At 35.4% G+C, this 14333-nt stretch overlaps 2 protein-coding genes across 5 annotated transcripts; one reads left to right on the plus strand and one right to left on the minus strand.

Annotated features, from left to right (window-relative positions):
• Positions 1-671: 671 nt before the first annotated feature.
• LOC21402885 (zinc finger protein CONSTANS-LIKE 16) lies at positions 672-2917 on the minus strand. The gene is made up of 2 exons (XM_010096458.2): positions 1733-2917; positions 672-1158 (listed from the first exon to the last, which is right to left on the minus strand). Exons 1-2 carry the CDS (start codon positions 2762-2764, stop codon positions 856-858), a joined length of 1335 nt encoding a protein of 444 aa, XP_010094760.1. The 5' UTR covers positions 2765-2917; the 3' UTR covers positions 672-855.
• Positions 2918-8240: 5323 nt separating this feature from the next.
• Positions 8241-13927, plus strand: LOC21402887 (carbon catabolite repressor protein 4 homolog 5). Of its 4 annotated transcripts, XM_024164493.1 has the most exons (14): positions 8241-8655; positions 9195-9358; positions 9559-9624; positions 9727-9779; positions 9998-10079; positions 10448-10491; positions 10980-11067; positions 11243-11335; positions 11426-11458; positions 11562-11659; positions 11855-11993; positions 12253-12338; positions 12420-12504; positions 13351-13927. In XM_024164493.1, the coding sequence occupies exons 1-14, from the start codon at positions 8355-8357 to the stop codon at positions 13426-13428; spliced, it is 1410 nt and encodes a 469-aa protein (XP_024020261.1). In that variant the 5' UTR covers positions 8241-8354; the 3' UTR covers positions 13429-13927. The 4 variants fall into 4 exon arrangements, with proteins under 4 accessions (XP_024020261.1, XP_024020262.1, XP_024020263.1 ...); XM_024164494.1 differs by lacking the exon at positions 11426-11458; XM_024164495.1 differs by lacking the exon at positions 9559-9624.
• The last annotated feature ends 406 nt before the right edge of the window (positions 13928-14333 follow it).

The following is a 14333-nucleotide window of genomic DNA, read 5'->3' on the forward strand; positions in this document are numbered from 1 at the left end:
AGAGGATTAGCTGGTCGTTTTGACTGTTTTATGTGTCGTTGGCTTTGCTTCTGTTGCTGGTCGTTTTATGCTTTATTAATGCGTAAGTTGTGTCGTTGAGTTAAGGTTGAGAGCGGTGTCGTTTTGCATAACGGCCGACTCCTTTTTCCATCCTTAGCTTCCTTTTCATCCTTCTGTATTGTTCGGACATTCAATACAGTGTTTGCAGAGTAGGGACCCACGATTCCTTATCTCTTGCGTTTGCCAGAATTAACTCTGTTATTTCTGTTGACTCTTGCATCATAATCTTTCTGAAAACTAGTCGATTGAGCTAGGGATAAAATCGCTGCCTTGATCCGAATTAAGGAGATGTTTAGTTGGAAGATTCAAACCATAATTTTTTATTTTTGTGTTCAGTTTTCTGGCCTTCTTTTGCATTCTTTGCGTAGATTAGAGGGAAATTCCTCTCAGAAAATATTGAATATTGTACGTACAAACCAAATATTTTAGCGAAGAAATAGCAAAGGTAATATATATTCTCAAAGCTAAAATATACATACATATACATACATATATATATATATATATATTTATATACCGATCGAACATTGTACTGGAGCTCCAGTTCTCCTTACAACAAATTTTCGAGAAATGGATCTTCAGTACACAGTTAGAGAAAAACAAAACGTTATAAAAGTGTTAAAAAATAATAATAATAATAATGTAGAGCTAGCTACCAACTTACTTCCACTTATTCTAGGAAAAACCGAACAAACTGTAATTAGTTCCCAATTTTGCCAAGGAAAAGGAAAGCAAATCAAAGGCAAAAATTGGAAGGTAGCTTAATTATTTTAATTAGTAGTAGTACGTGTCATATCATTTGCTCATCATGAGCTGGTACGGAAAAGAAGTACTATTAGTACTGTTATTGACAGTGCTCATGAAGAACGTTCTCTTGACGAATCGGCCTTTCATTCTTGGCCTCTTCTCTGCGTTGAGTTTCCTAACTTCATATCTGATTTTCTTCGAAAACAAGCGTGTTCTTCGCTTCTCTCTGTATCGCGAAACTCTCGCTTCTCTTCCTCCATCACCAACACTCCCTCCAACTCCTCCTAGCCCTAGGCCTCCTCTTGATGAATCTCCGTTTGCGGGGCCAACATGATCCGTATGACACACGTCCTGAAATTTTACGTGCAGCAATATTTAATGTCAACCTCAAAAAAAAATTTTATTTTTTTTTTGGGAAATATATAGAATTTTTGAAATTCTCTGAATGAAAAGGTTAAGTATCCTAGTCTATAGCAGCTAATATTTCTTAAACAATTTTGGTAACATGCATGAGATTTCAATATAGCTCGATCTTGTATTTTCTCACTATTTTTTTAATTTGTTTTCCTGCAAATAAATTATTAATTTCAAGTTAAAGTACACATACTAAGACTGTTCTATACGTCATTTGGGGTGTGTAGGTAAGTTCAAAAAAATTGAGATGTAAAACCAAAGGCAATATATAATAAAAACTTTAGGAAAAATTTTGTACAGTGATTGTTTGAATGTGGTAGATTATTTTTGGAAATTAAATAATGGATTAAAAAACATATCTACTTTTATTTATTTCTTTTTGGAGGGAAAATATCTGCGTTCTATTGATTGTGGCTTTAGTTTTTTTTTTTTTTTTTTACACAATAAAACTATTTATAACTGAAAGTTACCTTTGATAAAAAATTAAAAAAAACAAAAAAAAAGAGCTTACCAAGCAGTCTGGCCAGCCGTCATCCGGGTTGAAATCGGGTCGATTTCCGGTGGTCCACGGGGAACCTTGGCTGGCCCAGGCAGCGATGACTGCCTCATAATTTAGCCTCAGAATTATGTCTCTCTTCTTCGTCTGCACCATGGGAGAATTAGCAGTTTCATGAAACACACATGTTTCTTTTTCCTCTTTAACTTTCACTCTTTGTTCCGAAGGGTTAATGCAGACATCGACGTCGATATCGATATCGAAATCATCTTCTTCTTTGCATCCCAAGAGCTCCAATTCCAACCCATTGATGTCTTGACATGATTGATCATGATCTTCTAGTCCCCCGCCGAGCAAGCTCTCGACATCTGCCGCGAACTCCGCGAGCTCTAGCTCCGACGGTAGAAATCCGTGTATCTCGTGATCAAACTCGGCTTCATGAGCAGTACTAGTACTAATTACACTTTTCCCGTAATCTTGTTGACCTAATTCCTTTCCTTTCTCTGTGGTAGTCATCCCCGCTCTCTCATCATCATCACCATTAATCGAATTGCAAAGCTCCGCTGCAAAGGGATCGAACACTGGGACCCGGTAGAGCAGCTGTTCTTCTTCATTCTCATCAGTAATCGGAGACTCCTCTTCATTACTCATCTCCGGAACAAAAGGCAAAGGATCATGACGATGATTAGCAGCACTCAAAACCTTCTCAACATCATCATATTTCGCTTGTTGCGCGGCCGGCTTATTGTTGTGCCGCGGGGTTCGGGCTTTTCTCGTGAACCCTCGGTGCCATGCCGGCGAGCATTCGTCATCATGAAGGTCGTGGTGGGAGTGATTGTAGTTGCCCTTGTGCGACGATGTTTGGAGGCGAACTCTTTCGTGCCTGCTAGCCAACTGGTTGGCGCTGTGGACGGATGTGTCGCAGGCTTGGCAGAGAAATGCATCGTCTGCGGCGCAGAACCACCTTGCCCGCTTCCGCAGGCAGCTGTCGCAGGCTCTCGCCGTCTTGCCCGCCATGGCATTCGCAGTCTTCTTATCGGTGATCATTGGAAGGGGAAAAAAAAAACAAACCTTGATTCTGTACTAGCTACTTTGTTAATATTGGATTCTATTATTCACAAAAACTTGAAAGAAATTTTTGAAAGAGAGAACAAGTGACAAACACAAAAAGGGTATTTGATTACCGGAACTCATCACAGTTCGGAATTTTGAGTTACCTGTTCATATATATTCAGGACATAAAATGATTCAATTATTTTGGTGGGGACTATGAGAGTGTGTGTGTGTGAGAGAGAGAAGGGATTTTGCGGTACTTTTGGTGGTTTGCTAATAGAGAAGGGATTGGCGCTCTTTTGGGACCCACAAGTTGTTCTTATCTCGGTGTTCATTGGCTAAAGGTTTCAAGTCCATCTTCTTCTTTGAATTCTGATTGGTTGGCTGTCTAATGAAGGGGATTCCATGTGGATCCATATGGGATTTTTGGAAAGGCTCATTTTCTCAAAATTTTGAGGAAGACCCTTTTGTTGCTTTGTTTCAATTATTCAAATATTCCTGTTAGACCTTTAAAATCGTTTGTTTTGCGGTCCCCTCAGTTCCACCAAATGGTTGCTTTCAACATTCCTTTCTCTTTCTCTCTCTAAAAGTGTTATATATGCTCCAGAGATGATGATGATGATGCATATGGTCTTTGTAAATAAAATAAAATAAAATAATGGCTTTTTTGTAAATAGCGGGGGGCTGAAAATAGTTGCTACAATTTTTCAGCTGTTGACAGGTTAATTCGTTAGTTTCTGCAGTTTTCTTTTCAAATGAATATAGGCCACAAGTCCTACGTGCAAACATAAAGAAAGAAAACTGTTCTTTGGGGCCACCTCTTAATCAGAATTTTACTACGTAAATTGACCTCAGAATTGATGTGTTTCACACATTCATGGACCTAGAGTAGTTGATTGTTAAACTCAGGTGGATCTCATATATTTTACCATTCATGGCGCACAGTAAATAAACTAGATTTCATATCACCAGCACCACAGGTGCTTGAGGTAATTTTTTGGGCCACCATTTATATTGTACTATGCACTGACAGTGCTTCTCTGTTAGTGTTTTTTTTTTCTTCTTTTCTTTAGGAGTTAAACGTTGCACTTTCTTATTAAAACATTAGGGGCTGCTTCAGTTCGTAGATTCGACTTTTCAATTCGAACTGAGATATGATTTTATGTGAGAACTTTTAACTGTAGTAAAAAAAATTATATGTAACTTTTTTTAAGAGCTTTTAACTGTAGTAAAACTGAAATTGAAAACTCGAATCGCTGAAACGAACGAGGCCCATCATTGCTAATGGTCGAATATTTGCCTTCTCTTTTTTTAAGAACTTTTAACTGTAACAAAACTGAAATTGAAAACTCGAATCACTGAAATGAACGAGGCCTAGATCATTGCTAATGGTCGAATATTTGCCTTCTTTTTTTTTTAAAGAGATATTTATGTGAGTTTCTTGAATTTCAGTCTGAAGCATGAGTTGCATGTGTGTGTGCTTTTGTGTGTATTGAAATGAAGAAAAGGAAAATAGACACATAGTAAAGTTCTTTGATAATCCGTTCTAAGTAGTACCTTTTCCTCCACGGCATCTTTTCCATAAATCTATGTATTGTATAGAGAGCACTAAGTAAATGTGTGGCTAAAAATTTTGTTGACATTTGAGATGTAAATGTCAAATAGTCTATTCATCATATTTTCCTTTATGATTCTTTCCATTTTAGATTGATGGATTGTAACATAGGTGTGACAAATGTATTGTTTGATTGTACGAGATCTCCTAATTTAATTTTAGAAAACTAATTGTAGGAGACAATTTGTAGCAGTGAGATTTTATCCTTATATAATAAGTGGTTCTATTCACACACCCGTAACTACTCTCTACACCCTTCTTCAAATTAAAATTTCTTATCTCAAAATACTCACAAAATGACAAAAAAATGACAATTATGATTAATTTAATTGCATTGCTAAATTTTATTATGAAAATAAACTAATAGTGATAGGATTTTCTTTTGCTCTTTTTTGGTTTTTTTTCACATATTATAAAGTTGCGTGGATTGTTTTGTTCTTATTATTTATTGTTTTGGTTCTTTTTTTTGTTTTTCTTATGTTATTTCAGTATTTTACATTATTTTTTACTCTTCTTTTTTTTTTTTTTTTGCCTTTTTTCTCATACCTCAATTGATATTGTAAAACATTATAGTTGTCGTTTTGGTTTGTATGTATTTATTTTTAGTTTTTAGTTTTTTTTTGTTGTTAAATTTATATAATTTTTTTTGTGTTGTTTCTTTTGCTTTTTTCTTTATTTGCTTATTGACAAAAAGGAAGGAAAAAAACAAAAGGCTCCATGCCAAAACCATCGCCCAAAAAACTAGAAAGTGACAGTGAAATGAATTTATCCTTAGAGTACAGGATCAAAAATTTTAACCCTTATTCTTGATTAATATCCTTTTAACTAATATAATTATTTAATAAATGGGTAATTCTTAAAAGTACCCTTTGAAATGGAGCTCCTTATCTTTACCTCTAAAAATTAACACATATATTTCTACCTTTTACATTATAATTAGTTAAGGGGTAGAGCTTTTTAAGAGGAGTACTTTTAGTAAGTCAAGTACTTAAAGAGATAGAATATATACTTTAAAAGAATATTAATCAAAAGTAAAAATTTAAAAAAAAAAAAAGAATACAGACGTATACACTCTAAAAAGTATCTGTCTCATTTTCTCTTAATTAAAAGAATGTATTCTTTATCAGTAGATCACGTATTCATCTTACTGAACAACATTAAATCTTTAACATATCTTCTCTTTTATCTTCTATATTTTGTTATTTCTTTTTTTTTTTTCAAGAATTGTTTTATCCATTTAATTATTATTCGGTCAATAGTATAGAGACCGGAAAGACGTGGTACATTACTTGGAAATTTCTAACGATTATGCTGAATTTGGTCTTAACATATCTTCTCTTTTATCTTCAATATTTTGCTATTTCTTTTTTTTTTTCAAGAAATATTTTATCCATTTAATTATTCGGCCAATAGTCTAGAGACCGGAAAGACGTGGTAGATTACTTGGAAATTTCTAATGATTATGATGAATTTGGTTACCAAATGAAAAACATGCGTGCCATATAGACAGTAGACACCGAGAATGATTTTGTAGTTGCGCTTGAAAATGTTGAAACGTATGCGTCCTTAAAAACAAAAAATAAAAATAAAAAAAAATAAAAAGAGAAAGAAGAAGTTAAGATAGCTTTTGAAAAATCTTATTAACAACAATATCTGTAACTACTCTTACCTTTACTTAGTATGATATTGTCCGTTTTGTGTCTAAATCTATATAGTTTTACTTTGAAATTCACTTCAAAAGGCCTCATATCATTAAAAAACAGTGTCATTTTTTATAAATCATCACTTATATCTTTTCTCAGGTGATGTGGATTGCAAAGCTCATCCTATCTTAGCCATTTTGCGTCATAACCATATTTTTAGTTTACCCTTATTTCTGCATCAGGATTTTATTCTCTCTTTTTCCTTCTCTTTCCATTTTCCTACTTCTTTCTCTTTTTCTCTAATGAAACTTGTGATCGAACAATGGAGGAATTATGTCCCCAGTGAGAATGTTGTCATCGCGAAAGATGTGCACAAGCCGTGGGTCCTTGGCCGCGTTGCAATGTTCACCAATGGGGCTCCATGTCATTGGCATTACAAATATACGAGGATATCTCTTATGGTAGAGAGCAAGAGACCAGTAGAACTCCAGTGGTACTTTGCAGTTGCTGCTATAGCTATAAATTTAGGTGTAGGCCAAGTGGTCCAGCTTGAAGCCCAACATTTTGATACGGGCCCAACCTAGCCCAAGCCATATAAAAACTTGAGTCGAGCATGACCAACATGAGTCTCTATGTCAGATAAGGGTGAGGATCTTGGCTCGAAAGTCTAATTGAGACGGGTTGACCTGACCCAATTAACCTTTAATTTCAAAAATAGTAGAAAATAGGTCAATATGAAAATTTTAAATAAGTATATAGGTCAATTTTTAGTTATAGAAATTAATAGGTCATAATTTATCAAGTTATGGTTCATAATTAGATAAGTTATGAACAAACTTATTAAGTTATGGTTCATAGCTAGACAAGTTACGGACAAAAATCGTGATTTATGGACAATAACTTGTCAAGTTATGAACGAAAACATTAATTTTGCCTATTTATTAACTTATGTAAACTATTGGCTTATTAATTTTAATTCATCTCAAGTCTTGACTTATTTCCCTCTTTCTCCCCTTTAATTTTTCCAAAAATTCTAGCTTAACGGGCCGATGCTAGGCCAACCTTCTTCCCACTAAGCTTGGCCCAGCCTAATTCAGTTTCGTCATTTAGGTCGCTCAGCCGAACGACTTGAATTTATAGCTCTACTTGCCATACCATTTCATGACGACTACAGCTAGTGTTGGTTTTGAAAATGGTTTTCTATGTAGAAACATATATCTAACGGATCGCGTATAATAAAAATTTTAATAAATCTTTGGTATATAGAATACATTAATTTTACACGAATAAATTAATCAAATTAATTTATGAATAAATTTACCCAGTGAACGATTAGGTCGATAACTTGAGTTTTTTGACCACGAACGTTTCTCACTTCAAGCTTGTTTAGAATACCTGAATCTTCCTTGTCAATTTCTCAAATTTACGAAGACGTGTGTGTAGGCACACCTGAAACAAAGTGGGATTAGTACTCAAACATGATTATTACTAGTGTTAAACGATCTTCAAAGTCGGTGGCTAGATTTTCGGATAAATAAGATTGTTATAAGTAAATATGGCATTTACATGTAATACGGTATTATAAAAAAATACAGTGTCAAACGGTCACCAAAAAATGGTCGTTAGATTTTCAGGTAAATATGATATTTACTAGTAAATATAGTATTTACTACTAAATATAGTATTTGCCTGTAAATATAATGTCAAATGGTTGCCAAAAAATGGCCACCGGTAGCCGAAGCCAGTCGCCAGTCATCGGTCCTGACGATGGTTGACTTAGGGTCCGTTTAGTTCGTTGATTCGAGTTGAGATGTGACTATATATGAGAGCTTTTTACTGTAGCAAAAAAGTTAGATGTGATTGTTTCTGAGAGCTTTTTACTGTAGCAAAACTCGAATTCTAAACTCAAATCGGTGAAATGAACGGAGCCTTAAGCTACAATCTACTTATTTTAAAAAGTATGCTATAATTTACTATTTTTAAAAAATAAATATTTAAAAGGGGAAATGAGATGGAAAATGAGATTTAAAAATATTTTAAATTTCTAATAATATTTAAAATTTTAAATTTCAAATTCTATAATCTACTAATTTTTAAAAATATATTATACTTTACTAATCACAATCACTCTATCAATCACGCTGTTTCACTAATTCTCCTAATAAAACAGTAGTGTTAACGCATCTCGTCCTTCCTTTTTAGCGCGCGTTCGGTAAAAACGCCTGCAGTTTGTAGCAGGCGATAAACCCTTTGAAAAAACTCTCTCACCAGCCAAGCGGCTTTTATATCCTCTCTCGCGCCGCCACCTTTCGGACCTTCCGCCACCATGAAGAGCCCTAACCACGTCCGAATTCCGCTGCCAGAGCTTACCAGTTCCGCCAAATCTCCATCTAAACTCGCGCATTCATCAACGCCGGATCGATCCCAGAATCGCCGCAAAAGAAAGCGCAACGAACAAGAAACCCTAAAACCCGACTCGCCTCGCTGCTTCGCCGGCGCTGACAGCTTCCATTGCCTTCGCTCGTCGTCTCGCCGGTGCAGGAGGCGTAGCGGGACTGAGCAGCGGACCCGCGCCGAGAGATATAGACGATGGGCGTACTCTTCCCGCGATTCGTCGAGCTTCAAAGGTTAGAAAAATTGATTGCCTTGGACTTTCTGTGTTGTGTTTTGAATGCAATTTGTCTTCCAATTGATTGACGTTTTTAAAATTTAAGCTTTGTACATAGTAGATAATTTATTGCTTTGTTTACGGGAGTTTCAAATTTTTGAATTCTTGTGCTAGAATCACTTCTTAGGTTTCGCAAAGGATCGAGCCTTGCCAAAAATCTTCATTGTGGAACTCTACAATTGTCTCCAATTAATGATTTTTTTTTTCTTTTTTCACCTTGAGAAGAATTAAAACCTTCTCACTGAACAATGGACAATTTTCAAAATCTGGGTTTCATTGTTACTGAGTGAGAACGAGTAAAGTGTTAAAAGATAAGCTTGAAACGAAGTTTAAGATTCATAGTGAGGCTTTGGCTTTGCTGGAATTGGAAAATTTTGAGTTGTTTTGGTTTAGAATAAAATGTAAAATCGCTAACAGTTTGTTTGTGTTTGAAGTTGTTCGGAGCTGAAAAGTCTGAATGTAATTAATTCTTTCCTAAATCCATTGTTTCTCTTGCAGATAAGGTGGTGGTTGTATCTTATAACATATTGGGTGTTGAAAATGCGTCAAAACATCCAGATCTGTATTTTAAGGTCCCACAAAGATTTATGGAGTGGAACAGGCGTAAAAAGCTTATACGCAAGGAGATTAATCGGTACAACACGAGCATCCTATGCCTTCAAGTATGCATTGGAGTTACTGATTAGCCTGTCAAAGTCGATTCTTAGAAATTTTTGTTATGTTCTAGCGGGATAGATATAATCTTATCTTTGTGGTCTGAATGAAGCTTATAGTGCTCTCTTTCACATCTATTGGCTAATTTTGTAAAATTGGGCATGATTTGTTACAGAAATTTGTTCTTATGGTACCCTCTGTGCTGTAGGAGGTTGATAACTTTGATGATTTAAATGATCTTTTTCGAAAAGATGGGTTTAAGGGTGTTTACAAGGTATAATGTAACTGAATATCGCTAACTTGCAGTTACTATTTATTTATTTATTTGGCTTTGTATTTGTCAAGTTTTAATCAACATGGATTGAAATATCTGCAGGCACGCACCGGTGAAGCATATGATGGATGTGCTATATTCTGGAAAGAAGATCTGTACGGTCTCTCAGTCCCTTTAGATCGCAAATTCTTGCACTATTTCTCTGCTATGCCATGACCATTCACCTTGAAAGTGACTTTATTGTTGACTTTCGACACACGTAGATGACTTTCTTGTACTTGCTTTCAGTTTCTGTAACCTGTGATTCTGGTTGATAAATGTCTGTTCATTCGTATTGTCCACATTTTAGCATATTCATATTTTTTGAAGACAGATTTACTCTTTTGCATCAAGAAAATATAGAGTTTCAGAGCTTTGGCCTTCGCAATAATGTTGCTCAACTTTGTGTTTTAAAGGTATGCCAGGAGATTAGTTTATGCAATATGACTGAGTTTTGTACACACACACACACACACACACACACATATTTATTTTATATATATATATATACATTTTTCTTACCTCTCTATATATTATAATATATTTTTTTTTTTTTTTTTCCTTTTTCTCTTTTCCCCTTTGGGGCGGTCAATCTGAAAACTGTGTCCACGTTTTTATAATGCAAATGGATACTCACTTTGGTTTAACGGGCCACTTTCATTACACATTGTTTTCATTGTACGCTTTTATGCTGCAGTCTTCTAGTTTTATTGATGGTCACAACTTTTTTTTTTTTTTTTTTTTTTAATTACTTCTTAATCTTTGCCATTTGATACCTGAACAGATGAAACCAAATCAATCAGAGTTGGATGAACATCCTCAGACAATGTAAGTAGTGTTTGGTGTTACACGTTGCTTATGGTCCTTGACAAATTGTGTTTTTAGTTTTTTGTTTATTGGTGAGCACTTAACAGATAAAAGCATGTAATCTTAGTTTGTTGTTGTCACTCATACACTATTGTATATTGAAAACTAAAGTGTCTGGGGTTACAAATTCAAATTCAAATAGTGTATATAGAGAGCTCTTTTCATCTATGAGGCGTGTCTATTAGATGTCCACCTCCTTTACTAAGACGACTTTTGACGTGATTCACGGCTGTTAAATTTGCTGTACAAAATGCCTTTAAGAATTGTCTTTATTAGTCCGTCTAGATATTTGTACATAATGCACGAAAAAAGTATTTTTCTTGTTCTGCCTGAAGGTAATTCGGTTCTTGGGTCATAGTTATTATGTAGGAAATTGTTTCCCTTGTTCTTCTTAGACGTAATTCAGTTCCCCAGTCAGGGTTGATTCCTCACTTCTATTAAAATTTTAGGCTTCCACCCACTCAAAGCCGAAGCTTCGTGATTGGAAATATCCATGTGCTATTCAATCCAAACCGCGGAGACATCAAGCTTGGCCAGGTATCTCTCATTACTTCCAAGTCAACAATTCCCGTTTTTTATGTGTACTCTCTGCATGCAATCTACATTTCTGCCCATCTTTTTGTTCCTTATTTTGATGGGGTGTTGTGGGGTGAAAAATGATGGGTGTTGTCGATGGTAGTTTCTTCAATAACAATGCTGAATGATGCTGTAGGTGAGACTACTTCTAGAAAAAGCTTCCAAGCTATCACAGGAATGGGGCTCCATCCCTGTTATATTATGTGGGGATATAAATAGCATTCCGCAGGTTAGACCTTTGGGACTAGATTACTGTTTTGTGCCTTTGAAGTTCTGTGCTAGTCACTTAATAACTAAGTTTCTTTTGCCATGCGGACAGAGCCCCATATACCAGTTCTTGGCTTCATCAAGGGTCACTGTTCTCTAAATCCCGTTTCAACTTTATAGTGTTTGTTTTTCTTATGTTATTTAAGGTTCTATTTAGATTAACAAAGTTTTATTGGAATTTGTTGCAGCTGGATGTTCAGCTACATGACCGCAGAAATATCTCAGGACAAGTTGAATTTCAATCAAAATGCAGAGTCTTCAGATCACAGGATGAGAAAGCAAGCAGGTTTAAAACTTTCTGCAGTTTAGAGCTACTAATTTTAAGTGCGCAGAAAAGAGAATGCTATATAATAGAACTTGACTTTCCTCTGCTCCCATATGCTTAGATCTGCTGCAAATCTGCAAACTGAACATTATTTTACTCTTTTACTTATTTATCTGTGCATTTATTTTGTGCTATTGCTAACTGCTTACTATATAGCTGCAGTATTCGGACATCCATATCAAGGCCGTTGTTCCATAGATGGAGTGATGAAGAATTAAGGCTTGCAACAGGCAGCGGAGAGGTCACTTATCTTCAGCACCATTTAAAGCTTTGCAGTGCATATCATGGCGTTCCCGTAAGCTGAAATGATCATTTTTGCTGCTACGTAAATCAGAATTTTTGTTTGCTTATATCAAGTACTTTTTCCATTTTATTTTATTCATGCACCTAATGAAATGGAAGTTGATAACTGAAAGATTTAGACATACCAGAATGTGTCTTCTAACGAGAATATCCATGTGTCATTGGGCATTCGTTTCGTCTTCTCTCTTTTCTTCTTGGTATCATTCCCTGCCCACCCTGTCCTTTCTCATTTCCATGGTTAAATTCTGCAGGCAAGTTGTAGAACGAGGGATGATTTTGGAGAACCTGTAGCAACATCATTCCACTCCAAGTTTATGGGAACTGTTGATTACATTTGGTAGTTCATTTTCATGTAAAAGCACAGAACTTGGTGTTTATATTTGGATACTTTATTTACAGACATCTATGGCTGCTACAGGCATACTGAGGAATTTGTTCCTGTGAAAGTTCTGGAAACCTTGCCAGTTGATATCTTGAAAAGAACTGGAGGACTCCCTAGTAAGGTACCTCTCATTTTTCAATCAATGTTGATCCAATCAGTCACATGGTAAACTCGAGTTTTCTATTAGGTTGATACCAGGCTGTTCATATATTATGTATAAATGAAAGTGCTGGATATCCAAGATTCTCTGTGTACATCATTCCTTCTTTTCTATATAATTTTCAGAAGGGGAGGCAGAACTGTCCTGTGAAATGTATCAGAGTGTTCTGTAGCATGTGCGGTATAACTAATTGGTTTTGTCTGGAGAGAGGATTAAACTTTTCTTTTTTAAGACAAATGAAAATGCGCTTAAATTATAATATAGTAGCTCTCGAATTGTTTTGCATTCTTTTACTTAATTGGCATTTGATGAGTAAATAATTGCAAAGAATGATATTTGTATCCTGGATAGGATGGTATGATGATTCATTATTATATATGATCACCACATCCAGTGTCCTTGTCATGTTGGCTTCCTGTGGTAGAAAATGTTGTTTTCTGTTGAATGCTATGTATTTTGGGGTGATTATTAATGTCCTGTTACTCCGTACTTAGAGGCTTTCTGTTATGGTCCCGGTTTTAGAAGATTTTTTCTTCGAGAAATCACTTAATGCAGCAACCCAGACAACATATTTAATTTGCTAGGAAAATGCAAACTATGCTGCACGAGTTTGGGCCCATTAGAAGTGCACTTTCTTTCTACAACTGGCTCTCATAAAAGCCAACATGTTAACCTTAGGGTTAAACATCTAGATTTCTGAAACAATTTAGAATTTACTTGTACATACTTTTTCACCATGCTGTAGATTTTTCCAATTATGGACTCAGTACCACAGTTTCATTATCGTGTATATAATTTACATGGCAGAAATGGGGAAGCGATCATCTTGCTCTCGTATGTGAACTGGCTTTTGTAGACAATTGCTGCGGGGACTCACCGCTGTGACATCTGTACCAAGTTCCAATTCAAGCCCACACCAAGGTAGAGCTAGTTTGCTCCAAATATTTTAGGAGCAAACTAGCTTGGTAAGCAATATATATATATATATATATTACCAAGCAATTCTTTTCAGTGTTTCTGAGAAGGTCAGTTGACCCTCATAAGGAGGTTTTTAAAAGCTTCCATAAGGAAGGGAATGATTGGGATTGGTGTACCAAGTCCAATACGAAAAATTTGATCTCCTGATGTATTTTTCTACCAGTGTTTTACTTTTGTATAAATGTAACTGCGAATTTTCATCATAAAATAAAACTAAGATGATTTATAGGAGGGAGTACGATCTATGTATGGCTTCAAAATCCATGTGGTTAATGCAGTCCAATTGTCGGTGGTATTGTAGACTAGGTCATGTGAGTTTGGTGATGATGTGCTGACTTTTTTAGTACCTCATTTGTTTGTTGGTGCCAAATTGAGTTAATTGGAAAATATTCAAATAATTCTGCTCTGCGGTCCAAATCAGCTTGTGGAAAAGAAAAGTCTTGAGAGAAGAAAGGTGAGAACGTTTTTGCCTTTTGGTTATGAGAGAAGAGGGAGGAAGACCAAGAAATCACATTGCCGTTTGGTTGGGGGGAATGAAAAAAAAAAAAAAAAAAAAAAAAAAAAAAAAAAAAAAAAAAAAAAGTCTCTGGAGAAAAAACTCAAGAAAAATCAATTTCTTGCGTTCGAGTTAGAGGACAAAAAAAAAATAGTCTGTGGAGAAAAAACCAAGAAATCACCTTGCGTGGAAGTTTATGTCCCGACGTTGGAAGCAAAATTGGACAGTCGTTATTCTGAAAGAAAAAAAAAAGGTGGGCAGTGGTAGTAATGGACAGAAGCGTGCGTTTTAGGAAAATTAAAAACGAAAAAGAGAA

This window comes from Morus notabilis, unplaced genomic scaffold, assembly GCF_000414095.1.
Source record: "Morus notabilis unplaced genomic scaffold, ASM41409v2 Scaffold2035, whole genome shotgun sequence".
NCBI lineage: Eukaryota > Viridiplantae > Streptophyta > Magnoliopsida > Rosales > Moraceae > Morus > Morus notabilis.

What these genes read in the sequence shown, in the direction of transcription:
- LOC21402887 (XM_024164493.1), top strand. Translation starts at nt 8,355, where the DNA reads ATGAAGAGCCCTAACCACGTCCGAATTCCGCTGCCAGAGCTTACCAGT. An exon ending in ATATTCTGGAAAGAAGATCT is followed by an intron (nt 9,780 to 9,997) that starts GTACGGTCTCTC and finishes TTTTGAAGACAG; the next exon opens with ATTTACTCTTTTGCATCAAG. An exon ending in CTGGAGGACTCCCTAGTAAG is followed by an intron (nt 12,505 to 13,350) that starts GTACCTCTCATT and finishes TTTACATGGCAG; the next exon opens with AAATGGGGAAGCGATCATCT.
- LOC21402885 (XM_010096458.2), bottom strand. Translation starts at nt 2,764, where the DNA reads ATGATCACCGATAAGAAGACTGCGAATGCCATGGCGGGCAAGACGGCG. An exon ending in ACGGCTGGCCAGACTGCTTG is followed by an intron (nt 1,159 to 1,732) that starts GTAAGCTCTTTT and finishes GTAAAATTTCAG; the next exon opens with GACGTGTGTCATACGGATCA.